We start from the raw sequence: 27,737 nt of genomic DNA, 5'->3' as shown, positions 1-27,737 counted from the left end.
AAGTCAGCAGCTCTGAGAAGGACCACACAGGAGAAGTGCACGTCTCGTATATGTCTGTGTATATGATCCAAATAGCTGCTCTGTAATTTGCTCACCATGTAAATTGATGAGGTTTGTTTAAGCAAATGACAAGCAGAATGAAAGAAGAAGAACATCATCTTCTTCCCTACTGTTTTGCATCAACGGATCGCAGCAGTCATCAGTTCTCATATGATTTATAGTTTACTGCAGATTCCCAGAGGGCACACGAGGGAGATGAGTTGTGGCCTGAGACAAATTTGAGCACAGGAGAAAAGCATGTGTTGTTTTGCATGTTGAAGTTATCAAAATGAACCAGCAACTGTAAAACTGTAGAAAAGGTTTTTCTTTGAAACTTAAGGAAGGTGAGAGGAGTTGACTATTTGGGAGCAAATGCAAGGAAAAGGAGGAGGTAAGAGGGAGGGGATGCAAGTTGAGGGAAAGCACAAGCGTGAAAGTGATGATATAAAATACAATGAACCTTATCAAGGTTGTACACACAAACACAGAGAGACGCACACAGACGTGCACAACTGTGTGAGCGGAGGAAGACAAGTCTCCACGTGTGTGTTCAGCTACTGGGACAAATTTAAACACAGTTTACATTCAGAGGAGAGAACGACTGGTTTGCTGTGTATGTTTGTTTATGACGTTTAAGATGTGCAGTTAAACGATGGTGTCTGATGACTTTCAGCTTGACTGTCCACACACATATTTACTTTATAGCAAATATCTGCTCTGGTGACAGTTGAGACTTATTTTGTGAAGGCTCGAATTTTTGCACATGGTCAGCGAGAGGTGACTATTGAAACATAATGTCTGCAAACTGTAAATACCTGCTTAAGATTTTTTTTATTACGTCCTTAATCAGATTTGTCCTGTTTGTATTAGGAAACCTTTAAAAATAGCTGCTTGTATTAGAGGATTTTACAATTGCTTTGGCCCAGGAGTTATAATGGGAGGAGCAGGTTTCTATAGGTCTGTCTTCTCCATCAGGCAACTTGTCTGAGCGTCGACCTCTTTATTAGTGTGTCTGCATACACATATGTTTCCCTGTCAGTCATTGCATTTACAGAATCTGTCTTTCCAGGGTTGACCTGCCCTTTACATCTACACATTACTGCAGCGTCTTCCCTTTCTGAAGCATGAAGCCAAGTCGTGAAAGATTTGCAGTGCACAAATTCAACGTGTCTTGATTAATACTACCCAGTGGATTATATGGTTGTGTTACGGTTGTTTCTCTTCTGCGAGAGGCTGTCGTAGCTGTGGTCACTGTGTGCGTCTGGTGGCCTGCAGGCCTCGTCTGCTGCTGTGGTCTTTTCGGGGGGGGGGGACTGTGCAGCGGTTTCTCCCACACACCGAATACAAACATAAACACATAGCCTGACGTAGGGCACTCTCGCGTTTTTCTCTCTGCCTTTCTTTGTCTTGTCTTGCTCTCAGCCACACACATGCGTCGGGTATCCGCCCCCGCACTCACACTCTCTCTCTCCCCCCCTCCATCCCCCGGAGCCCCTCTGCCTCTCTTTCCTCTGTCTCTTTTTCCTCACGAGTTTTCCACCTCCTCTTTCTCCTCTCTCACTTCCAGCTGTGTTATACAGCTAAGGAATATAAGTAGCAGCAGGCCGGCTATAAATATCGCCTGCCCACCCAAGACTGTTAGGATTATTATTTTTCTTATAATCACTGCGGTCTTTCTATAAACCGAACAGATTATTATCTGGTTTTTGTCCCTGTTTCAATGTGCAACAACCAGCTCCGGTGATTTTGTGCAGTCGGCATTTTCTTTTTGCTGGTGTCAGGTAGATGATTGACTGGAGAGGATTTACAAGGTCTTGATTTGTACTTTAGCTTCCACAGCGCCAGTAAAGCCTCAGCTGTGATGTGTAGAGTGGACCAAAACCAGGAGGAAAGATGACGTAGAGCTACAGAAAGGATGGGAGGAAAAGAGTAACAGGCAGTTGTGTGACGTTCATGAGTGCTGGTGAAGGTGAAGAGGAGTGCTTAGCTGGATTTACAATGACAAAGCTCTGTTCTTTTTTTCTTTTCTTTTTTTTCTTCTTGAAAATGGGGGTTGGGCTCCTAGTTGTTTATAGATGGAGCATTTTCTACGCGCTGCCTCCGGCCTACAGCTGGGAGCCAGCTGTGTGAATCAACCTCTCCTCATCTGCTTTATCCATCCGTCCTTCTCTCCCTTTTCCCTCCCCCTGTTTCCTCCACTTCTCCTCCTTAAAAGGAGTTCAAAGAAATATTTGTGGTTGTGGCATTACCTACCTGATACACAGACGTGCTGAAGTAGTAGTAGTAGTAGTAGAAGAAGAGGAGGGGAAGACGAGACAAGAGTTTGATGTTACTTGGTAGACAGAGTGGGGAGGAAGGTGTGTCGGGGGGAGGAAAAGGGGGCTGGAGGTAAAGAGAGAAGAGAGGAGGGGAGGGGAGCGGGGTACAGGAAACCACAGGTATGTGCAGGATGGCGGGTGGGTGGCCTGGAGAGAGGACAGAGAAAAAGTGGGATTGTGGAGGAGTGAAGGAACAGCGATGGTATGGGGCGACTAAAGAAGAAGGAAACACTGTAACATGCATCACGTCTGTCCTCCTTGTAGAGTTGTTGGTTGAAGAATGTAGAATGTTAAACATCTAGCTGCCTTTGAGAAGCTGCTCAGCAGCCAGAAGTCCAGCGCTGTGCTTGTGCAGGCAAAAGAAAACAAGGAGAGGTGAACCGCTCCTAATCGTAAAACAAACACTATCAAGTTGCTGACTGATCAGGCCGACCGTTCCGGTCATTTTGACTGTGTGTTGCTTTATAAGGCAGATTGAGTGACTTATGGTACTTTTTTCCACCAAAGATTGTTCTCCATCAGGGTATTAGGCTAGTATTTTAATTATTTCCTCTTCTCTACTGCTGCTCTTAGTATAACTTGTCATCAAGTTTAATAAGATTATGGCTTTCAGCTTGCCTGAACTTCAAAAGAATGAGTTCACTCAAAGCTCATCAGGTGCTGTTTTCTGCTCTGTTTACTATTTTCGGTGTAGCTCTGCTCCCGCGTCCGCTGTTTGCAGTCATGTCGAGCAGCCGCTCTCAAGCCCTCTAGTGCCCCGATGTCTGTCATCAGTCACTCCGCCCGTGTAGCAACAAGGGATCAGCGTTTCATTCTGCCATTTCGACAAGGTGAGAACCCCAGCAGTGAGACATCAGCACCGCAGCTTCCTCAGCCCACAGTTTACAGTAGAGGGTTACGTGAGGTGTGAATCAGTGGGGTTGAAACCTGGGCTACGGTGTTGACTGTATTTAACCACAGCGATAGTTTGGTAAACATTAGTTTAGGGCTTCAGGGATTCTTCTTTCTCAACACAGCTTTGTCGTCTTCCTCTTTTGAACCCTTTAGATCATTCGTAGTATTTTTGTCATGTGACAGTTGCTCATTTCAGGTCACTAACATTGGAGCAAACATTTTTGGGGGTGTCAATGGTAGACAAAAAGTTTGCCGATTTATTTCAAACATTTGTTATCTCTGTCGTATATGTAACGCTATATGTACTGTATAGGGCTGGGTGATATGGATAGTATTGATATCACTATATTAACACAAATATTTGTTTTTGATATTGTTGTATAAAACATGACGGCAAAAATTACATATGTTTGTAAAATTCAAAAATAGCCGTTGATGTTCCATGCAAAGACCTGTGTTTCTATGGTTTTGCTTTGCATTAGACCAAATTTTTCAAATCAGTCAAACAAGTTATTTCAATAACTAATTTAGTTAATAATTTAGTACTAATTAAAAACTATTGAATTACTGAACACTGTCTGCACTAGATTTATGGAACCCGAACCCATGTAAACCCTCATGACCTAAATGTATTTTCAATAAACTCAGTGCAGAAATTCAATACTTTTTTTTAGATGCATGATGATTGATTTTCCTACACACTGTCTACTGGGCGTGAAATAGACATCACTACCTGTACGTACCTATTGTTTGCCTACTCACAGTAATGCTTAGTTTAGTTCAGTATCTTTTGAAGTTGTTCATTGACGTAAGAACAATTAAAGCTGTTTAAAGGCAACTCAAAGTAGCTGTTCAAGTAGATATGACATTAATCTTCCCTGCAGCAGGTCAGTGAATAGGGCTTATTGTACATTACAGTGATGTCTCCAGCCCTGTGGCCTTTCGGTGGTCACACCATTAGCCCCCATCAAATTACAGCAGCTGTGAGGAATTCAGAAAGTCTGGGTAAAAGGGGTAAAAACACAACGGAGGGTGTGTGGGGGAGAAAAGCAGGGTAGGAGGAGAGTTGGTGCTGGGTTGGGTGGGATGAGGGGGGGGGGTTACAAAAACAAAGCCAGAATTTAAAAACAAAGTTTACCACCGAAGGAAAACAACAGGGCTAGAAAAGGTTGGTGGGTGAGGAGAGAGAGAAAGAAAAGAAAAGAAAATTAAAAAGAAAATGAGGTAGATTCTGGACTTTGGTTGGCTGACGGCCCCAGTCCCGCCTTCCTCACCCCTCCCTCCCTCCCTCCCCTCGCTCAGTCTCCAGCCCTAACACAACAGAATCCCCCACAAGCCCAGCCACATCAGGAACGGCTGGCTACATTATAGCTGCCATTATCGTCTCTCAAGTCATAACAGCCAGAGAACACCCACCTCGACTGCAGCTCCGCCAGGAGGGGGAGGGGCGAGGGAGAGGTCGCAAGAGCAGGAATGAGCCGGGAGAGAGGGAATGAGGGAGAGGGTGGAGGCAGCGGGGGAGAAGAGGGAGAGAGGGAGAGAGAGAGAGAGAGAGAGAGAGAGAGAGAGAGAGAGAGAGAGAGAGAGAGAGAGAGAGAGAGAGAGCAATGGATAAGGCAGAATGAGTGGAGGGAGGTAGGGAATGAGGGAGAGGGTGGGGGAGAAAGACGAGGACAAAATAGTTTCAGATGGGTGTTTACACTGCAGGACATGCTCCAAAGATGTGTGCAGAGTGTGATTCAGGCTGTTTTGTGTTGTCTGAGTAAGAGTTTATCCAGCAAACACACACTGTATACTCCCATTCCCATCTGAGAGTAGAGGAGAAATGAGGTTAAGAGGAGAGGGGCTGTCATTAAATGCCTCTTTCTACATCGAATGGGGGGGGGGGGGGGGGGGGGGGCATGTGTGAGCCCCAGTTTAGTGTTACACCCAAGAGTAAAGGAGTGGAGCAGCCGAGTGGAGTGGGCCTGGATCAGGCCTTTTGTCTGACACAACCAGTGACCTGTGGAAATGTCTGTCCTCTCTGGAGACTTCCTCAGAGGGAGGAGGACTGACGCTTTATGGGAATGTCACAAATGGCCAAACCCTGCAAGACTAAACAATGTTTCTCTTTGTACACCACAAACACAAACTATCACCTGAGAACTGACGTCTGTGGGACAAATACGTACCAAAAGTCACCTGATGCAGTCGAAGCCCTGCAGCATGAAGGCTACTTCGTCTGTGAAGCTTACGGCGTTGATCTGCTGAGTAATAGTTAAGATAATATTACACTTTAATGTCATCAGAAATCATAAACGCGCTCACTGAGCCATGTTCCTGTCAACTGTGAAATGAAATACAACTTGAAGTGAGACTATCTAACTTTTGAAAGAGTAAATAACACATTTGTCCAGCCTTACTTGCTCTGGTATGACCAGTAGCTCATGGTGGCTAATGTCAGCTAACTTTGGCTAGATTTGGTAGAATGAGACTTTTCCACTTGTGCTACAATTACAGTGTGTCAGCATTTATATTGTCCTGTAACAGTAGTGCAAAACAAAGTGTAAATAGTGTTGATCTACCTAAAGTTTGCTAACATTAGCCACTTAAAGCTACAGGTCATACCAGACCCAGTGAGGCTGTAGCAACAACACAGCTGTGTGTTGAACTGACTGAGTAAGGGTTTATGTCTTGAATCCAACTTTTGATTTATAGGACAAAGAATATGTTAGCTCTGCAGTTGTAGTTAGCATCAGCTTTACAGTGTTGGGTTTCTGACTGTGAATGAGTAATAGATCACTAGGGATACAAAGCCCTATTTTATTTATTGGTGGTAAGCTGCTGGTTGGTTGGTGAGTAAGTAGGGAAGCTGGAAGGGAAATTTATTAGGCTAGACCACAGTCGGGACTTCTTGGGCTTGTTATATAAATATCCAGTAATTGAGGTAAACTCAGCTAATATACATTCAAGATACTATCTTCCAGCAAGGACTAAAACCAAAAATAATCCATGAGTTTGTCTCTCTGGTGCCTCTGATCCCTTGGAACGTGGGTTCTCGAAGTTTTCACGCGTAACACCCAAGATAACAATGCAAGAGACTTGCAACCTCCACTTCCCTCAGAGGTGGTTCAAGCACAAACATGTTTGCCTAAAGCCTAATCATACAAAAGAACAACACCCATGAACATTGTATTTTACACCACATGATGAACATGGTGCTTCTCCGGCTCTCTTCTGCTGCCGTCCTCTCTGCTTGGTCTTGAACCAACATTTCATCAGGCGTAAAGCCTGTTGCTTTGAGCGAGCTAGAGGCCATCAAAAAAAAAACGGACACACGTTCACCTTGTTTACGTTGTTTGGATGTAAATTGACCTGCAACTTTTTTATTATTTTCAATATTCTGCTAATGCACCAATACAACAAACCTCAAACACAAAAATAATTTGATTAATTGATTGCTCAGGTAATTAAATTAGACATCACTGACGTCTGTGATCTTGATCTTTTGTCATCATTCATTTTTAAGAATAAATGATTAATATATTTATTTAAAACATTTATTGCAACTTTTCCTCTTAAAGTCTACTGTTTGCCACATACTAAAGCTATATTTATGGCCTTTTTTGCACTAGTTTCATCATATTCCTGAGTACGGTTGATGACGTTGAGGACCAAGTGGTCGTGTGAGGTTAGAGATGTCTTGTTTTAGGTGTGGCTAAAACAGCCTGGTGATGCTGCAGGCGTGTGAAGCTGGAGTGTTTGAATGGAGAGGTTTTGGGTGTAGAAAGTGGCTCGACATCTTGTCCTCATCCTGAGCTCATTGGTTCCTGCCCAGCTCACTGTGCCGCGGCGGAGCAGACTTGTTTGGTTAGCCGTTTGATTTATGGCCTTGGGGTTTTTAATATGTTTCTGCCCTATCCCTCTAAAACCCAGCACCACAAAATTACACCGGGAAGCAAACTCCCATAGAGTTTCTCACAAGATATTGACCTAAAATAGCACAATGCCATGGCACCTGTATCAGCACCGTGCATGCATGTAATCATCCATCTATATGTGCTTACACGCTGTATAGAAATAGATATAGAAATACATACAGCACATAGGCCTAGGTACATTCCTACTGATGCAAATTAAAAAAAAATGCACTTCACTGCATGTTTTTTTTGTGGGCTACAACTGCATTTCGTTGTGCATCCGTGTTATATAATGACAATAAATTATCCTTGAATCTTTAAATATATACGCACATGTTTACACATTTTTACATGGGGTTTGTTATTTGATGTTTAGCAAACATGTTCAGTATCAACATTTTGCAACTCGGCAGAAACGTCAATGTGAAATATTTCAGATTTGTACTGATAAAAGATGTCATCTTGATGCATTAACTGCACATATTTAGTACAATCACGTATTTCTTAGAAGACAGGGATGCTCAGACTTGGCAAACATGAATTCTGTTGACTTATTCTATGTTTGCACTTGCCTTTCAGTAATTCACTGACTAAGAGCACACTCTATGGACCATGCAGATGAATTACTCAACACACAAATGAGTGTGTCTACACAGAGCTATACAACAGTAACACTCACACACTCACTCGCTGCCTCGCTCCCTGGAGAAACACTCGCAAACATATTTTTCAAAAAGATTTCCAGCTTGCTCATGCGCAGGTGGTCTCATACATTATTCACTCTTTCTCCGAGATGCACCACCATTTATCATGTCAAACACACTCTCTCGAACACACACACACACACACACATACACACACACACACACACACGCGCGCGCACACACACACACACACACACACACACACACACACACACACACACACACACACACACACACACACACACACACACACACACACAGCACTGCAAATACACTTGTCTCCAAAACTCCCTTCTCATACACACCTGCTACTGTGCTTTCACAGTACAAACTGCTTCGGCATATTCAGTCTTTCACACACACACACACACACACACACACACACACAGCACTGCAAATACACTTGTCTCCAAAACTCCCTTCTCATACACACCTGCTACTGTGCTTTCACAGTACAAACTGCTTCGGCATATTCAGTCTTTCACACACACACACACACACACACACACACACACACACACACACACACACACACACATTCTCTGCAGACTTGGTGGCCACTAGATTATTATGCTACCCCCTGGCGAGACTGACAGGTGTGTCAGTGTGTGTGTGTGCATGTGTGTGTGTGTTTGTGACAGGCTGTCTGGCGACCCCCTTCTCGGTATTTATGAGTTCTGGACAGCTGAGGTGCTCGGCGAGATCTCTATTTAGCGCTTCCGGCTAATTATCATACACACATCCGAAGCAGGCGCTGAATATATGCAATTAGCCGCGGGACCGCCCACATCATTTAGCCACTCGCTAACTTTGCGTATCAAATCCCCCTGGCGGCTTGTGGGCTTAAATAGGTCCCTGCTGCCCTTTTAACACTTGTGCTACTGCATAACAGGCCCGGCAACAGAGCTTTCATCTGCAGTGGACAGGAGCTTTCCCAGTTTGGGTTTAAGCACTTGTTACATGAACAGCAGCAATGGAATATTTTTGATTCTGCATGCATGGCAAGGACTTAAGTGTAGAGTAAAAGAATAATGCAAGGTAGTCAGATTTTTTTCAAATCAATGTAAACATTTAATGTTGCATTTTTTTTTTAATTATTACTGCAGATCATCTAAAAGAAAAAAAATAGAGAAGCATGTTTAGGATTAAAAGGGTAAAACTGTATTGACACAAACATGATCAACGTGTACAGTATTGTTTTTGTCCTAATTACCTGTGTAAGCATGTAAGAGCCCACAGTCCCGACTATTAGTACCTGCACTGATGTGGTTGGATGTAATAAGCAGGTGCTTGTTCCCAAGATCTCTCAGCTAGAATTACCTTACACATGCACTCCTGCTGAAAGATACCATCTCAATATGAGTTTCATACAAAAGACCGCTTTGTTCTACTATAATTTTTCTGTTGCCACTATCACCAGCTTTTTTTTTTTTTTTTTTTAAGCTTCGAGGCAAAACCCAGATTTTCTTCTGCAGGTCTTTTCCACGCCGATCGTTTCTTTCCAGGATGGGAAGGTGCGGCGGGTTTTTAGTGTCAGTCAGCAGTGTTTGAGGTGCACGACTTTGTTTAGAGAAGAGAGATTACGGCCAAGCCCACTGTTGGTGTCGCAGGGTTCAGGGCACATCAGGGCACATCAGTACCATCACATGACCTGCTTTTAAAGTTCAATTTGTAGAGCTTACACCATTTTATGTTGCTATTTAGGGGACATTAATGTTAATTTATGAGATCACTACTTATGAAAATTTCATTTATCCAAATAGAGCTTTAGGAAACTCAATTCTCAGACATAAATTTACACTTAAACCTCCTCATAACTGACCTTTTAATCACGTTAATTGTGAACATACCTGTAATTACGAAAAGTTTTGCAATTCATATTTATTATTCCAAACATAAACTAATTCAAAGAAATATGATGGATTGAAGCAGGTATAGCACCACCCTTAACATGGCTCACTGTAACTGCTGTTGCTTTTTATTCTTAGCTAAATGTGAGTTCTAACCTGTATTTTACTTTCTGCAAGTTATATTTGAATGCAAGACTGCAAGACGTATTTTTACTATGTTAAACTTTATTTCTACTGTGGTTTTTACATTTTTACATTTACTTGAGTAATGGATTTAGTACTTTGTACTGGCTTTGTTTGGAGTGAGTATGACTCAAGACTCAAGCTTTTCACAGGGAGCTTGTTTTACTCTTGAACTGCTTGGTTTGGTCTGTTATTAACAACCTCTTTTCTTTTCTTTTTTTCTCCACCCAAACCACAATTGTTTTTGTCCATTTGCCTTTTTCTCTGCGGAGCAGTTTAGTTTAGTTTGGTGGGGTTTGTTTGGGTTTCCTCATCTCACCCTAACCATGTCCTTGTCTTTGTGTTTCAGGTCCAGGCTGTACGGGGAGCAGTAGGTCTCGGAGCTCCAATGCCAGTGGACATGCAGCCACACCAGGGGCTGTATCACTACGAGACCTCACCCAGCCAGCCCTCCAGAGGGTAAGACAGTAGTTAGCTCATCGCTCACTCATCGCTCACTCATCGCTCTGTGGCTGCATTTTAACCTCCATTTGTCGTGGTGAATTATGTGAAAAGGGTTTCAGAAATATAAGGAATAGTGCAACATTTTGGGAAATTTGCTTATTTCCTTTCTTTCCAAGAGTAAGATAAGATAAAACTTATTTTATCAATGAGATGATCTATACCACTCTCAATGATAAGTACATAGTTAGAGTGAGGTTATCTTAGGCTATTTTTGCACATAGAAGGGAGGTCGGCACTGTCCAAACTTCAGGCATTGCACATTTTCTTAACAGCCTAAAAGACCATTTTATTTACTGGTTTGATTGTGCGTTTTATTTAGTTTTTGTTATTTTATTTAGTTTATTATGAGGAATTAAAATTGCATTGCTCTTTGTACCTGCATTATTATATATGCCATTATATAATCATTATATCAGTGGCATGAAATAAATGACAATAAAATCATTCATCGCAATTATTTCTTGGATGATATATCGTCCAACAAAATTATTAGTAATATTGTGATGGAACTAAACATACACAGCAGTTTCTGAAAATAATATCTTTTCAAAACTAAGATACAAATGTACTTGAAAGACAAACTTTCAGTGCAATATTGAGGACAGAAATATGCCAACAAATACAACACTAACGGTATATCTGTGAGAGAAATCAGTCACCGTAGAGGCCCAGCAGATTAATCCAGGCTTACAGTTCATCTAACCAGCCGGCACTTCTATTGCGTGTGTTGACAGATATGGTCCGCACAATGGTATAAAACCTGGCAAACTCACTGCGATAACAAGACTTCAACAAGTTGTGCACAGTCACTGCGCACGGCCAAAATTCTTAGCGCTCCTCCTAAAATCACTAATTGTTGTTTCTGTACAGGGTTGACATCGTAGCAATACATTTTCTAACTGGACAGACCCGGGCTAGCTGTTCAGAAACTGTACCTATTTTAATCACACAGATATTCTGAGGTTGCAGGTCTCGCTGCAATTGTTGTGGACGCAGTGCTAGCTCAGTCCCTCACTCCTCCCCCTCTCCTCCCCTCCCTTCCACATGCCACCCAGGTTGCGGGTGGACTCGGCCTCTCTCTGACAGCTGCTAATTACAGGCTGACCAGGCCCCGCTGCGCTCTGCATGACTGCCTCGCGCCCCGCTCAGGTTACCCAGAGTGAGGGAGAAACAGAGAGAGATGGAGAGAAAGGTGGCTTGTCAGGACGGAGAAAGACAGAGGAGCAGGAGGGAGAGGAAGAGGAGATAGAAAGTAACAGAGAGAGAGAGGGAGGGGGAGAAACAGAGAAGTGGAACAGAAGGGGTGAATGGGAGAAGAGAAAGGGAGAAAGGAGTGAGAATGGGAGGGAGAGGTAGAGTCGGGGGGAACCAGCACAGTGGATTAGAGGGGACAGATTAAGCTCCTGTGTGGAATACACGTTGCGGTGAAAGAATTAAAGACCTGAAAGGACGACTTAGGAGGAGGTGGATAGATGAAGTCTGCCTCCCTTTTAGGAGAGGAGCGAGAGGGACAGAGACGAGGAGAAAAAGAAGAGGAGAGACAGATTTTGAACTGACCAGTGAGACTGAGGGAAGGTCAGAGAAAACATTGAAATTCATGTGAGGGCTGGAAAGTTTCATTGAAGCTTCCCTTCTCTAGTTTGGTAGGGGAAAACCCAGATGAGTAAGTGTCCGCAGTGAAGACCAACATGAGGGCTATACTCCATCTAGTGGCGAGCACCAAACATCACAAGGCAGTGATGCTTCCCTCTGTGCACCACCTCTAAAAAGTTACTATAAATGTTTTAGCAAATAGATAAGGTGGTTTTTATAGAAGATTTTCAATTGGCACAATCGTTTCACATTTATCTAAGCCCAAAAGTGACACAGAAAACACAGAAAACTACAATATTATTTCAATGTGTATTTTTCCCATTCGATTATTTCTTTATTTTATTTCTTTATTTATCTTTTTCTTTTCTTTATTTACTTACTTTAGGGTCTCAAATCTGCGCACCTACCACTACTTAATATGTTCCTCTGTGATGCTCAGTGACACTCTTTACCGCTCTATTTCTATTTTTTTAAAAAAGAGTAATGTTTCAAGCCCAAATTTGCTCTTTTTTTGCAGCACATTCTACCATTTCTACCGCTCCTATCATGTCTTTTTACAGTTAGCATTTTTTTTGCAATAATTTCAGATTAATGATACATTTCTATGATATCTGCAGCCTAGTCCCATCAGACCAGTCGCCCTACAGTGATGTGTCCTCGCTGCGTGCACCGCTCCTCAACGGCCCTCCCCAGGACTGCCGGGCTATGTATAATCCCATGACTCCCAGTATGACTCATGGATCAGGACCAGGACAGGGGGTTGGCCACTGCATGGATCAATATATGAGGCCCCCTCAGGCCCCGCCGCCACACAGTATGATGGGCCACAGGGGCATGCCGCCCACAGAGGGTAAGTCAGAGTATCTTTTACATCTCCTTAATCTCACAGCTGCTACTGATTTGGATTTAAAGATACCTGAGAGACTGAGGGAGAAACAGAGACTACCCAGATTTCTACAAAAGGAAAGATCCATTCAACAGAAGGCCGGTTGTACTGCTGAGATATAATCTGTTACTCAGAGAAACAGCAGCTTGGGCTAATTAATCACTGATGAAGCAACATACGAAACGCGTAGTTTGCTCCTTCTTATTGTTCAATGTAATTTGTCAATAAAATAGTGTTTATCCCAGAACCCTGGTGTGTGCTAGTATTTTGTGTTATATTTAATTTGGTTTACCCTACACCAGCTGCATCTGGGAGAGAAGCATTACTGGAGAGAACACAAGCGCCGCTGCGCACGGGGTATCTTCAGCTTTTTCTAGAAAATAGACTCTTTAAAAACATAATATGTGAATAGTGAATAGTGAGATGGCAGCGGATTACTGTTACAGTCTTTTTGTGTCAATTCTACTTCGCTAACTGAGGAAAGAGTCTAGACCATAAAACATTGCGGGGCAGTTCATTGTTGCTCTTCCTCACTTGTCATTACTTAAAAGCTAGAAGTGCTTCTTGCTGCTGTGCCTACAGTAAACCTTCAAATAAGTGATTGGCTTGTGGCCAACCTCAATGTAAGTGTCTATCCTTTCTTGCTCGACCATTCAGCTCTTGTTGGATGCACAAGGCTGCAGGTAAACATGATGTTTTTTATATATATATATATATATATATATATATATATATATATATATATGTGTGTGTGTATATATATATATATATATATATATATATATGTGTGTATATATATATATGTGTATATATATATATATATATATGTGTGTGTATATATATATATATATATATATATATGTGTGTATATATATATATGTGTGTGTGTGTATATATATATATATATATATATATATATATATGTGTGTATATATATATATATATATATATATATATATATATATATATATATATATGTATATGTGTATATGTGTGTGCACACACAGGGCCACACTGCTAACACACAGAGATGTTCATGTGAATCTTGGCAGTGGTGTGTTTCAGTGTTTCTGTCTGTCCTTTATGTCCATCAGGTGGCAATAGCACCCCCTACTGTAACCAGAACAACATGATGTCCTCTCATCACAACTTCTGCCAGTTTCAGTCTGGCTCTGATCAGATTGGCTCAGGTGATGGTAAGTTAACATTCTCCACCGTTTCCTTTGAATACAAATCAGGTCTCTTAAAATATTTTGTACCATCAACGCTAACCCTCCTCCTCTTGCTGTCCTCTGTTCGCCTTCAGGCTCGAGGTTCTCCACACCTCGTTCCATGCTGAAGCTGAGTAAAAAGAGAGCTCTGTCCATCTCTCCTCTGTCTGATGCCAGTGTAGACCTGCAGACAGTGATCCGAACATCACCCAACTCCCTGGTGGCCTTCGTCAACTCTCGCTGCAACCCTAACGGGGCCAGTTCCTATGGCCATCTCTCTGTGAGCGCCATGAGGTCAGATATTTCACCATTCCACCAAAACCAATATCCATTACTTTAGACTAGTAAGGTCCAATATTCAAGGTAATGGATTCAAAGTATCTGCTGCACTTTCCCTGATTTTATAATAGCATCATAATATACAATATTTTACTTTGAGGCATGAAGTTTGATGCTATTCTCTCCCCTCATTTGGCCACATCAGCACGGCAATATTTATCAACTAACATCCTCTTCTACTTTCAAACACCATCTAGCTAACATATTTCAGTATTAAGAGAAAACAGTATTACTGGTGTTATCCGCCCATGATAAATGTCAAAGTTCATGATTGATTTGAATATCTCACCAGTCCCTTTTATTCTCCTAAAGTTGTCATATTATTGTTTTCTCTGTTATTCCGCAGCCCGTCCGTCGGTTATTCCAGCAATATAAACTGCCAATCCAGGCAACAAGTGTCCATGTATGGAGGAGGCGGGGGGACGCCTCTGGGAGGACACACACCAGGTCCCTGCCAAGCTTCCCGCTTACCGCCCCACAATCCTCGGCTCCACGCTCCACCCAAGCATGGACACGTAAGACGGCCCTCTGACTCACTTTACAAAGCGCTCAAAGCAATTCAGTATCAGTGCAGAGAGGATGGATGGGAAGAGGGAATAGGAAGCTGAGACAGGTCTATGACAGAGAGGATTCAAAATATGTGTTCATTTTATGAATGTTAACGTCTTTGAGAGACAGAGTCAAAAAGGTGATATGATGTGTGTTTCTGTTTTTTGTAGCTGAAGACAGAGCCAGGGCTGGGAGGTGTGATGGATGGCATGAATGTAAAGAGCCTGGAGGAGAGGTCAGAGGGAGATGTGGCCAGTCCTTCTTCCACTGGCACTCAGGTGCAGAAACGGTCTTATTCTCACAAGAAGTTTTCACCTTTATATATTTACATTTTTGGGATTAGATTTGTAAAATACTCAAGCTGCAGTATAAAATCATATGTCAATTGCTCATATTTGACTGATACATATTGCAGGTGTTGCTGACCATTGTCTAGGTCTTATAGTCAGCATGCAAAGAAAGTACTTTATTTTTTTTTCTGCTTTTATGTAGCACTAGTTCATTACAGCAGAACAGGACTGGCTGATAGCTGATATGTAAATTCATGTTTGTACACAGTGGCGATTTTGGGTGAGAAAAAATGGGGCAAGAATTTTGCACAGATGCACTATTACATGACTGGTGGGCACCGAGGTGTTAAATCTCATTTTTTCTTCAGAAGTCATATTTTCAAATTTGTGCTGTAGAAGATGATCCAAAGTTAATATCTTCTTTTACTTCTGACAACTATGAGCAAATGACGACTTGTCAGCCAATCAAATTGCAGCGGGGGCAACAGGTAATCGGCCTCACTTGGTGTCAAATTTGTGACGTCTTTCATTGCCAAAGACTTTGGGCATGCGCATTGTTGTTTTCACATTATACCAATTATAAAACTATTATATTCAGCCAACTGAATAATGTAGTGATAAATAATGATAAATAACAGCAGGAAATCTAAGAGTTATTTAATTATATTAATGTCTATCCTACCTAACGCCACTAAAAACACACTTTTTCAGTTGCCAGAATGTGGGGCTCTGTCGTACTTGTCCAAAATAACCTTTATTTGTACACTATTTCCTTCATGTGTTTCATCAGGACCCTCTCCTGGGTCTACTGGATGGCAGAGATGACTTGGACAAGGAGGACGGAAAGCCTGAACCAGAGGCCATCTATGAAACCAACTGTCACTGGGAGAGCTGCAACAAGGAATTTGACACGCAAGACCAGCTAGTTCATGTAAGACATAGATCAACCGATTGAAAGACAAAAAAGCAAGAGAAATAGTGAATTGTTAACAAAAAGGTATCTACAGGAGAACAATTTGATTATTAATGGGAATCTCTATTTAACAGCACATCAACAATGAGCACATCCATGGAGAAAAGAAGGAGTTTGTGTGTCACTGGCAGGAATGCTCTCGAGAACAGAGGCCTTTCAAAGCCCAGTACATGCTGGTGGTTCATATGCGCAGACACACAGGAGAGAAGCCACATAAGTGTACTGTGAGTGTATCTTTAGTCTCAGGCTATGTACTTTCTATCCCTCTGTTTCTATATCTGTTTTTACAGCTTTTAGAAGTTGTGCTCTTTATTGGAACTTGACCGTTGTTATAAAAAAAGTTCTGTGTCTTTCTGTTTTAGTTCGAGGGCTGTAATAAGGCCTACTCTCGCCTGGAGAATTTGAAGACCCACCTGCGCTCTCACACTGGTGAGAAACCATACGTGTGTGAACATGAAGGCTGCAACAAGGCCTTCTCCAATGCTTCAGACCGGGCCAAGCACCAGAACCGAACTCACTCCAACGAGGTACTATAGTGTGCACCACGGAAACGTAATAAAGTAAAATACAATAGTTTGAACAATACCTTGACAACTGTCTTTGTAGGGTACATTGTTAAACCTGTAGTAAACCAATACTTTACTTTAGCTTTGTTTTTGTATTTGGTTAGTTAAAATAAAAAGTCTTGTAGAGATTTACTCTTCTGCAAATATTTTGGATGTCCATAATGTCAGCTTCTGTAAATTAGTTTTGTATTGAGCCAAGAGTGGTAAACTGGTAAAAGTTGCAGTAAAGTCCATTTTGGTATGCAAGACTGTGCACACTCAATCAAGAATGTGTGTATTGACAGATGCTTCGCTCTTTTTACAGAAACCTTATGTGTGTAAGATCCCCGGCTGCACTAAGCGGTACACAGATCCAAGCTCTTTGCGTAAACATGTGAAGACGGTACACGGCCCTGAAGCCCACATCACCAAGAAGCATCGTGGAGACACCGGACCTCGGCCCCCTGGTTCAGCTATGACCCCTGGAGGCCAGAGCTCTGAACTACTGCTGGAGAAAGAGGAGACACGCAGGGAGGACTGCAAGCTGTTGGCTCCTGAAACTGCTTTGGTGAGTGATACATTTTATTAATGGCCTCCAAGATTCTTTAAATATAAAACAATAAGAAAAGCTCCAATGTTAAATCACCACATTCATAGTTTTGTTAGAAAATAATAATACATTCCATCACTTCTTTCAGAAATCCCAGCCTAGCCCTGGTGGTCAATCATCCTGCAGTAGCGAGCGTTCTCCACTGGGGAGCGCCAACAACAACGACAGCGGGGTTGAGATGAACCTAAACGCAGCTGGCAGTCTGGAGGATCTCACAGCACTGGAGGATGGAGTTGCAGGTGGAGGAGGGGAGCCAGTAGGTGTAGGAACAATGGGAATGTCTGTTCAGGCTTTGAAGAGGCTGGAGAACCTGAAGATTGACAAGCTGAAGCAAATCCGCAGGCCAACCCCTCCCGGCCGGTGTGCCAGTAACAAGCTACCTGCACTTCCTGGTATGTTCTGTGATGAAATAACAGATTGATCTTCGGAACTCTGTTGTGAGCATAGTCTTAGTTTATATTGGTGAAGTCTGAATTGTTGCACAAAATAGAATATTTCAACTTGGCTGAATAATTAATTATTAAAACATAACTGACCTATGATTGATTTCAATCAGACATCTAAATTTACATTCTTTGTTTGTATTGACGAACTGTTTCTAAGCCGCTTTCTCCCTCTGGGTGTTCACTTTCAGGTCCAGGAGAGAATATGGGAATGTGTGCACCTTCTCCACTGCTCTCAAATCGCAGAGTTATGGAGCTGTCCAGTCACGAGTTAGGAGGTGGCACATCGATTGGCTGCACTTCCACTGACAGGAGAGGTAGCGGCACCAGCAGCCTAAGCTCTGCATATACCGTCAGCCGCCGGTCCTCCATGGTGTCTCCGTACTTGTCCAGCCGGCGCTCCAGTGAGGTCTCACAAATGGGAGGAGGGGGAGGATGTCACCTCCTCAGCCCAGAGCAGAGTGGGGGAGACCCCCTGTCTCCTGAGACCAACCGCAGAGGCGCTCCATGTCCCGGAGGAGGAGGATTACCAGGGCTTCCTAATTTAACACCCGCCCAGCAATACAGCCTAAAGGCCAAATATGCTGCAGCAACTGGTGGACCACCACCTACTCCTTTACCCAACATGGAGCAGCCAGGGACTCCAGCAAGAAGAGGAGGTATTTTGAGTGAGTACCAGGGGCAGCCTCTGCCTCCTTTCCTTCAACAAGGTGGTCCACGTAGGCACAGTGCCAACACAGAGTATGGCACTGGTGTTATCTACCCTCACCAGGCTCCAGGTAACAACAGCAGGCGAGCCAGTGACCCGGTTCGATCAGTAGCAGATCCACAAGCTCTCCCCAAGCGCTTCAATAGTCTTAATAATGTAGCCATGATGGGCAGAAGGAATGCGCTGCAACACCGGGGCTCCGACACCAGTCTCGCCCGCCACCTGTACTCCCCTCGGCCACCTAGCATCACAGAGAATGTAATGATGGAGGCCATGGGCATGGAGCCTCATCTTGCCCCTATTGATGGCAGGGATCGTTCCATGATGATGCCCCCTGGAGAGAGGAGCTTCATGGGATACCAGCAACAGCATCAAACTCTTGGAGGAGTTGGAGGTTCTCTTGGAAACCAACTGTCCCCAAGCCATGACTCTCTGAGCTGCCCAGACCAGGGTTACATGCAGGGGCACTACCAGAACCCGGGAGCGGAAATCACTTCCAGGGCTGGTGGGAATCCAATGGGCCAAGCACGGCCTGTTCACTCAGAGGGCATGTCTAATACACTTCTCCAGCAGGCCGAGTACAGTATGAGCACCTGCCAGCTCAGTCCCTCAGGCCCCCATTACCCTAGCACAGGCCAGGGTGGTGATGCTGGAGGCCCTTGGAGCGAGTCCCACAGCCAAATCCAAACTTCCAGCCATGCTCTCCAGAACCAGCGAAGAATGCAGTATTTAGATCCGAGCCTGCAGGCTCAACAGACACAGGCCCACTTCAACAATCAGACAGGCCTCTATAACAGTCCTGATGGAACCCACAAACTCACCATCAAGCCAGAGCAGCAGTTCCACCCTGGGATGGGAGGCGGAAATGCCTGTCAAAGTGCAAAGCTCCAACAGCAGCGGATGCTCCTCCAGCAACCTCAGGGTTACCCACAGCAAACAGGCCAGGTTCTGATGAGGAACTCTAACAATCCCAGCTGTGACTTTCAAGGGCAGAACCAGAACTCCTTCCCCAGTGGAGAGGGCTTGAGCTTGGGCTGTGCTGGCACTGCGCTCTCCGATGGGCAGAGGTCAGAAACCCCAATGATGCAGGTGAAGGAGATGATGGTGAGGAACTATGTACAGTCACAGCAAGCACTCATGTGGGAGCAGCAACAAGAACAGCAACAGCAGAGTGGCATAAAAGTTCCTCCTCTATCTGATAATATGGATATGAGTGCCCAGACAGCAATGATACAGCACAGTCCACAGCACCAAAACCAGAATCTTTACCCAAGCCAGCCCTATCCATCCTACCCCAACCAGAACCTGGTCATGAGCCCCCCGGCCCAGAGCAGAGGGCCCAGCTCTGTGACACCTAAAGACCAGCAGCTGACAGGTCTCCAAGGCTCATGTTATGGCCAGGAGATGGTGGTCCCCAGGCCCCCTCAGGGACGGAAACCTCTCAGCCGCCAGAACAGCCTGTCACAGGTAGGAGGAAGCTACCTGGGTAGCCCACCCCAACTCAGCCCTGTCCACTCCACTTCCAGCCCCAGGCGAGCGGTCCGACTTCCTCCAGTTCAGCATCCACAGCACCAGCAAAATGAAATGTTCTCTCCTTCCAATAACAACATGTACTATTCAGGCCAGATAAGCATGGATATGGACAAACACATGGACCCCCAGAATGGACCTTGTCTCAACCAGCAGCACAGTATGGGGTCCAACCTGGACCCAACAGGTGGTACAAAGCCTCCCCCTATGACTCCTTATCCTGAATCTGGCCCCATCTCCAATGCCTTAGAAAACCTGGACCTGGATAATGCTCGCATAGACTTCACCTCCATCATTGATGATGCTGAGTCTTCCTCATTCAGCCCAATCAACAATCCCCTTCAGGGTCAGCCGGGGTCTTCCTCCCAGGCCTCATCCCGCCTCACCACCCCCCAGACCTCTGTCAGCCTAGCTGCAGGCTCTGGTCTGTCCAACATGGCTGTAGGCGACATGACGTCCATGCTTACCTCGCTGGCTGGGGAGAATAAATACCTGAACACACTGTCTTAGAAGAAGACTTTGGGGCATTTTTCCCAGATTAGCAATCAAGTAGAGGCCTTGGCCAGTTCTTAATGTTTTAATTGAGATCCCACATGGAAGTGTATGAAACCCAGTATTCAGGGGTAACTGGCATGGGGTTTAAAACACTCAAATACTGTTGCTTATGGGATATTGCAAGAATGTTAACTTTGGGTAAGACAGACAAACTTTTGAATGGATCATTTCATATAATGGATAATTATTCTGGGCGGTTTTATACATCCCTATAAGCCTTTATACGTAAATCCATCACATTAGCCCTTATTTGAGCCAGGCAACTCATAAGGTGTCTGTTGCTACTGGATACCAGGAATGATGATATGTTGTAATGCATTTCGGTTGCAAGTTGAGACAAAGCTATTGATGTGATCCCATCACGGGTTTCCAAATTGTAAGAATCCCCACCCGAAACCTTAAAACCAAAGGTGCCTGATCAACCTCCCTCGCTGTATTGTTCCTTCGCTGCCTTGGTATTTTTTCTGTGCCTTTCTGTAAGACACGGAGCTCTATGCCTGAAATGAAACTGACACTGAACTTTTTCCAAACAGGCATTCCAGTCACATGGTGCTGTGGCAACAGTGGAGCAGAGAAGGATGCATGTAAATAAGTTTTATATACATTTATATATGTTGTGTATATGACAATGACACAGTGGATAAATCGTCCCCCGTCTTGTGATAGACTGCTTGGATTCTGAAGGCCCAATGTTCAGACAGGAGTTTGTTAGATGGTTGTTTGGAGAGCTGAGTGAAGACTTTGAGTTGTGCTTTTAGTGATTGAGAAATCCTTTCTGGGTGCTACTAAATATTAATCTGTATTGCAAGGGATTCATTCCTTGTCATGAGCAACACAATCTTTATAGTGGCATATCAGTATTCCCACACCTGCAGAATGTAGTCACAGACACACACACACCTAGTCCACACACAGACACTCAGGACTTGTTGGTGTTTGAATCTTTGGTGTTCAGATTACATGTATTTTGTAATTGCCTTTCCAGACAGAGAGTTTGCACTCCATATGTTTACTGTAGGTGTTCCTGAAGCAGCTTTGTACTTGTTTTTTTTTTTTCCAGCGGTGTTTGTAACTGCAACACAGAAAGTTCTTTGCTCTTGCATAAGATACACTCACAGGGGATAAAAGAGTAAAGCTCAATTATAATATGTGTGCAGCAGTCCCCTCTACATTACAGCATGTCTGGTGTATTAATAACTCAGATGAGGATGGCGACTATTTTGAATGAAACCCGAGTCAGCTGGTTTGTATCTATTAACAGATCTGTAATAGTTGCCTATGTTTGAGAAACTGAGGTACATTCATAGTTCAGTGCTGCTGCACTTCGGCTCTAATCCCAAAGAAGAGTTCTAAGGAAAATTCTGCATTACTAATTCAGGATAGGGGATCAAGAAGCAGGAGTTTTGTCAACCACTGCCACTGTAGTAAAATACACATTGTCATGGGTATAATGAGGTACTTTCTTTGCGACTATTGAGCTGTTTCACACAGAGGAAGGCTGCAGCTCTTGGTAGGAGAACTAATTTTACACTGTGGCTTTGCACTGACCGCAGCACTGTGTGGAAAGGTCTCTGTCTCTTATGACTATTTACATGAACCTCATTTTGATAGCGATCAAGAATTATCACAGTATTTTTTTAATAGTCATTCAAGAACACATCTGAGCACAGCTAGACTTATTAAAGCCACATTAATGTATTGCGGAAGCATTTCACGAGACTTTTCAGAATAAAATAGTAACGTCGCTTCTAAGTTTACTAAGCATTAGCGGGAATGAACATTTCTTCATTTTGGAAAAAGTGTAAAACCTACCAAAGACACCTTAAAATGACTGAGAAAAAGATGCACAAATAGTCTATTTTAACACAACACTAACACTAGCAATAAGGGCATGAACATTGAATGGTAGTGCTGTTCCTTAGAATGTATGAGATGTTTTGTATAAAATTATCTTTTTATATTAATGAACTTTATGGATGTTGCCTTCTATGTGTGCGTTTCTTTTTTTTTTTATAACTGTCATCCTTCATTCTGACTTTTTTGCTGGCAAAAGAATAATACCTTTAGCAACTAAAAGCTATAATAGTAGCATTAACTACAATAGACAAAAGCCAAGTGTTATATTTTGTGTACAATTTTCTACATTTTTATACAAATGTGCTATATTTTACCAGTTTATGAATAAAGATGTTCAGCGGGATGGATGCAGAAGGTTTGTCAAACTTGTTTTTTTCATATCTGTTGTTGTAAAGTGACGTTTTGATCCAACACACAATCAAATGCTGTGATGTGCCAAATCTGCACATTGTTCACATTTAGGAGGCTCAAAGTAAAGACGTGGGTAGAACGCCTGCTCCGCTGGATGACACTTGTTTCTGGGCCTGGTGGATTAATGCAGTGACGTCTTTCCTCCAGTAGAGTGCAGTACAGCCTGAGAACACGCAGCCAACTGTATTTCTCTTTCATTCACAACAAATGAAGCCCCCACAGCACAAGTTGAATGCTGCACACACTGCATCATCAATCCCTCCTGTAAGCAGTTAAACTATATTCTGTGAAAATGTTAGTGCAAGAAACAACTAATGTTACAGCTACTACAGACACACGGAACTTTGAAGCTTAAAGTATCGCTTTAGATGTACCATGATTATAGGTACGCCACAAATAATCCCTGTAAGCAGTTAAACCCTATTCTGCATAATTGTGATCCAACAACATTATACCCCAAAATGATTAAAAGCCTAACCAACCGACCAAGCAGATGACATTTATCCTAAATCGTCTTTCATTTTGTCCTTGTTCTAATTGGAAAAACCTCTTGTTATGACTATGATTTAGAACTGCATGTTAATGCAGTTTATTATGAGCTACAGTGATCTGCTCGGCAGCTACAGTAAGTAAGTGGATGAGCATTACAAATGGCTGCTCTCGGTGACATCAGTGCTGGACGGGCTCTCTGTGGTCAGTGGGGACTGGCACTGTGGGCCGCTGGATGCTGTAAGAAAGAGCAACGACACAAGGCTCACAAAATATTATCAACATGACATCTAAAAGACATAAAATGGGAAAGTAATGGGAATATAGTTTTATATGAAACTATACAGCAGGGGTTTCCCAATATGTTTGGCTTGTGACTTCCTAACATTAAGTCATGTTTATTTGTGACTTCACATCACAGGATATGTTGGTGTGGAAGTGAGCTATGAGCAGTGCAACCAAAGAGTGATTTAAAAAAAAAAAAAAAAGAATAAATTTAATTTAGTGTATTCCTTCTCTCTGTCTTTAACCCCTTAATCACCCTGTGATAGTGAAGCACATTGCTGTACACGTATTCAGGTTTATCTAGGTACATCACAACAAAGTAAAACTAATAGCCTAATTAGACATATTTACAACCTAATTAAAATTGGGTAATTACACCATGGATGCTGAAAATATCAATTCCCCCCATGTCATGTGGAGCAGTTGTCCATTTAAAATTGTGTGACAAACATAGTCACGGTCAAAAATCCAGCTGTATTAATTGTCGGTAACCATAGCAACCGCACCTACATCTGCTGCCTACGCCCTAAACCACAAGCAGACTTGAAAAACTTCCTAATGATTTGAACACACCTATGGTGAGTCACAATACACTCGAATATGAAACCCCCTGTATAAGAATATCCTGATTTCCTGATATAGAAACCAAGAGACTTTTCCGCCTTGTTCGCTATTTTCGGCACTTTGTACAGCACCTCGTCGTATGCTGACGCTGTAGTTTAAACTGCTGTGTTTAGTGAACTTTTATAGTAACTTTTTAATGTGATATTTTTAAAATGCTATCACCACCATTACTTTTTACAGCGCTGGCTCATATTTGGTTCAGGGGCCCCAGTGTGCTTGGACTATATTGGCATTGTGGTGTTGTGGCATGGCACAGCAGACTCACGGCAGCCACTACAGCCTGGCAGGGAGGCTGAAGTTGACTCATTCGCTCCGAGGGAAGGGGAAGTTCTCCTGACAGACTACTGATCTGCAGTCTGGCATGTCCAGATTTGTTATTTTAAACAATAGCTAGAGCTCCACAAAAGGGTCAAATAGGGTGTTTCCTATCAGCTGATAGGAGATTAAAGGGAGAATAACGTAATTGAATAATTCACACTTTTATGGCTACATGTTGAATACACACATTTGTGAAAATATTAGTGCAAGAAAAAACTACAGCTAATACCCATTGGCCTACACCTTGGTACAAAGAAGTAATCCTCTAGATTGACCAGATTAGGATATAAAGACATCACTAATATCACTAATATGTAGTCGTTCAACACATCAAAAGTCCTGTTCACTCATTTCACCATTGGAATGAGGTGCACAAACTTAAATAAGTCAGAGTAGGCTATGTTTTTGTTAGAAGAAATGATTGATGTAAATGTTGAATAGTTTTGCTGTATTTGTTTAATGTTGAATTTAGCTCCTTATTTGATACAATTACATACATTTCAGATCTAAAGCACACGGGCCTTAACTGATTATTTTCCTGGAAACATTGTCTTGCCTCAGGCCAAAGTGATTGTTACGCATATCTTCTTTTTTTAGAGTGTAAGCGTGTGGTTTGTGTGTGCTTGTGTGTGTATGTGTGCGTGTATATTTTCAAACCATATTCTTGAACAGGTTTGAGTTAGACTCTAATGTAAAATGTTAGATGGCACTGATGCAAAGACATGTGTTTGACTCTCTACAATGTGATCTCCTCTTTTCTGTAGAGTTACAAATGGAAATGCCAAAATAAGAGTTTTTTTCAAATGCAAAGAAGTGGGCAGCATAATGACTTTTCTCTTTTCTTGTCTTGCCATTCAGAGGGAGGCTTTTCTTTTCCTTTGTCACTTAGGCTGGCATATAATTAACTCCTGCTTAATATGCTGTTTAAGGGCTCTCCTCCCCATGCAAGAAGCTTTGAACCCATAGACCACAGTCAGGGACAAAACCCCAGTGGGACTGCTTCCTCCATGCTCCTCCTAGTGTGTGCGTATAAGAAGTAGTTGTTTTAACAGGACAGTAGAAAGCTAAAACTACCACCACTGCGTACTTATTTTACACTGCACAACCATTAAACCGAAATCAGACTGTGCGCAAACATTCGCTATAGTCCTTCAGTAACCAAATGAATTAACACTTCAAAAGGTGCGTATTTAAGCACATCTAAAAGAAGTGCATTAGAGTACAGGTGAGTACTCCATACATAAACATATTTTATCTTTGATTGGTTACACCCATCATTTCAAGTACAATATGACAACTTTTAGGTTGAATAAAAAGCTAAACCTATAACTTTCAGGTTGCATGTAACAAACCTCAATTATATACTAAACATTTAAACAAATCAGGTCTGAGTCAGAAATGTACAGTATGATTGAACCCAATTTAAATTAAAAATTAAAAATGATTCACGTGAAAAACTGATAAACTGCGTTGCCGCATATGCCCATAACTTTTTGTTGTTGTTGTAAAAACAGCTCCCAGGACCTCTTAAGCACCTCTGCACCTCCGTGACCCTCATCTGTAGCAAAGTTTATTGCCCCCCTCCTCATCCACCTCCTCGCCTCCCTCCTTTTCTCCTCCCTCTCCTCTATCCATCCCTCCACAAAGAGCCGTGATGACCCTTCTGTCCCTGTCATTCTTCGGCCCTCCGCTCCCTCCCCACCTTCAGGATGCTTTCTCTTCCAGAATCCATTAAGAGACAAACCCCCAGCAGCCAGGATGGGTGAAGGGACGATTGGGGGAGTATTTAGTTTTTCCACCATGAGCTGATAATTTGGGGAAAAAGTTTTTTTCTTAAAATGTGACCCTGAGCTCATGCAGTGTTGGAAAACTACAACACGTTTGACGTGGTTGGAGATTTAACTGTTGTTAGCTACACAGAAAGGGCACTTAATTATTATAATATGAAGTTTAAGAAGTACTTTATTTATCTACTAAATTGGTGTATTGTACATAAAGAATAAAATAGATGCTACAATTGTGTTAAGGATTATGAGAGTAGTACTTTAGGGACTATAAGCAATCGTTTTGTTGCGTTTTTAAACTAATCTGTTTTCTATGCTTTGATAGTTAACACCTACAAGCAATGTATAATTATAATCCGGGCTACTGTTTGTGGGGGATTTGGGTTTTCAATTGAATCCTCATGCCTCTAAAGAAATCCGTGCAGGTAATCGGTCTTTCACTTCTCTAATCTGTTTCACAGTGTCAGATCCCCGTTTGTTTACTCCGCTCACACTCTATAGCAGGACACATTATGCGTCGTGAAAAGCTACCCGGCTCGCTTTTATTCTCTCGCAGAGTTAGGAAGAGGTGGGGGGGCCCTAGAAAGCCAAGGTGGGGGTCCTGAACGCTGTGCTAGAGTTTTATTTCGGATGTTTTTTTCAGTTGCAAAACAGATTACGGTCCAGGTTGCAACACAAAGGACTGCCAATGCACCACTTCCTACAGCCATCCAGGGGTGAATGGTGCGCAGGACGGGGTCCACTCCAGGGTACTCGAGCGCAGGTGCGACGTGCATAACAGTCAAGGCATAAAACATGAGAGGGGGGGGGGGGGGGGGGGGGCGCACATACCTGTTGTCATTAACCTGCAGTTAGTGTAACCTCTTCGTGGTGAAAACGTAACAAGATGGAGTTAACAGCCTCATTTGCACCTCGTCGAGCATCTAATAAAGAAACAAGTTAAGACGTGTGAGGAGTTTGCGCTGCAGCATCAACGAGATGCGGATTCACAAGTGAGCTCAGTTCTAAGTATCGAGGAAAAAGGTTAAACGAAAATAACACACGGAGAAAACTATCAACCCCCGAATCAACAAGTAGATGAATCGCCATTCATCGACCTCTGACCGTTTCTCATCATGTCTTCTAAATAATTGAACAGATTCAACTGTATTCTAATTACCCAGAAGCAATGCGTGATAACGTTTCCCCGAGGTGATACATGGAGGAAAAGTAAAGTAGTGTGTTCCAAAATGTTGATGGAGAAAAACCAATTCACGCTGATACACCGACCCTCTCTGAAGAAGAGTCGCAATGCAGCGAATTCGGGACAATGTTTTGTCAAAGTATAACGGTGTTATAACTGTTG

The 27,737-nt window shown here is 42.8% G+C and overlaps 1 protein-coding gene across 1 annotated transcript in view; it reads left to right on the top strand.

Moving 5' to 3' along the window:
* The window catches only part of gli1 (GLI family zinc finger 1), a 50,477-nt gene extending 27,642 nt beyond the window's left edge, over positions 1-22,835 (top strand). The window contains exons 2-13 of the mRNA XM_068712378.1: positions 10,237-10,346; positions 12,602-12,834; positions 13,965-14,066; positions 14,177-14,375; positions 14,767-14,935; positions 15,140-15,247; positions 16,050-16,190; positions 16,307-16,456; positions 16,595-16,759; positions 17,103-17,345; positions 17,476-17,779; positions 18,022-22,835. Of these exons, the coding sequence (XP_068568479.1) occupies positions 10,276-10,346; positions 12,602-12,834; positions 13,965-14,066; positions 14,177-14,375; positions 14,767-14,935; positions 15,140-15,247; positions 16,050-16,190; positions 16,307-16,456; positions 16,595-16,759; positions 17,103-17,345; positions 17,476-17,779; positions 18,022-20,579 (4,443 nt within the window). The 5' untranslated portion in view covers positions 10,237-10,275 and the 3' untranslated portion in view covers positions 20,580-22,835. The remainder of the gene's footprint in view (positions 1-10,236; positions 10,347-12,601; positions 12,835-13,964; positions 14,067-14,176; positions 14,376-14,766; positions 14,936-15,139; positions 15,248-16,049; positions 16,191-16,306; positions 16,457-16,594; positions 16,760-17,102; positions 17,346-17,475; positions 17,780-18,021) is intronic.
* The last annotated feature ends 4,902 nt before the right edge of the window (positions 22,836-27,737 follow it).

This window comes from Cebidichthys violaceus, unplaced genomic scaffold, assembly GCF_023349555.1.
Source record: "Cebidichthys violaceus isolate CVI_PGR_0920_01 unplaced genomic scaffold, fCebVio1.0.p SCAF_17, whole genome shotgun sequence".
NCBI lineage: Eukaryota > Metazoa > Chordata > Actinopteri > Perciformes > Stichaeidae > Cebidichthys > Cebidichthys violaceus.
The sequence above is the reverse complement of the archived record's forward strand: the minus strand, read 5'-3'. Positions and strand labels throughout refer to the sequence as shown.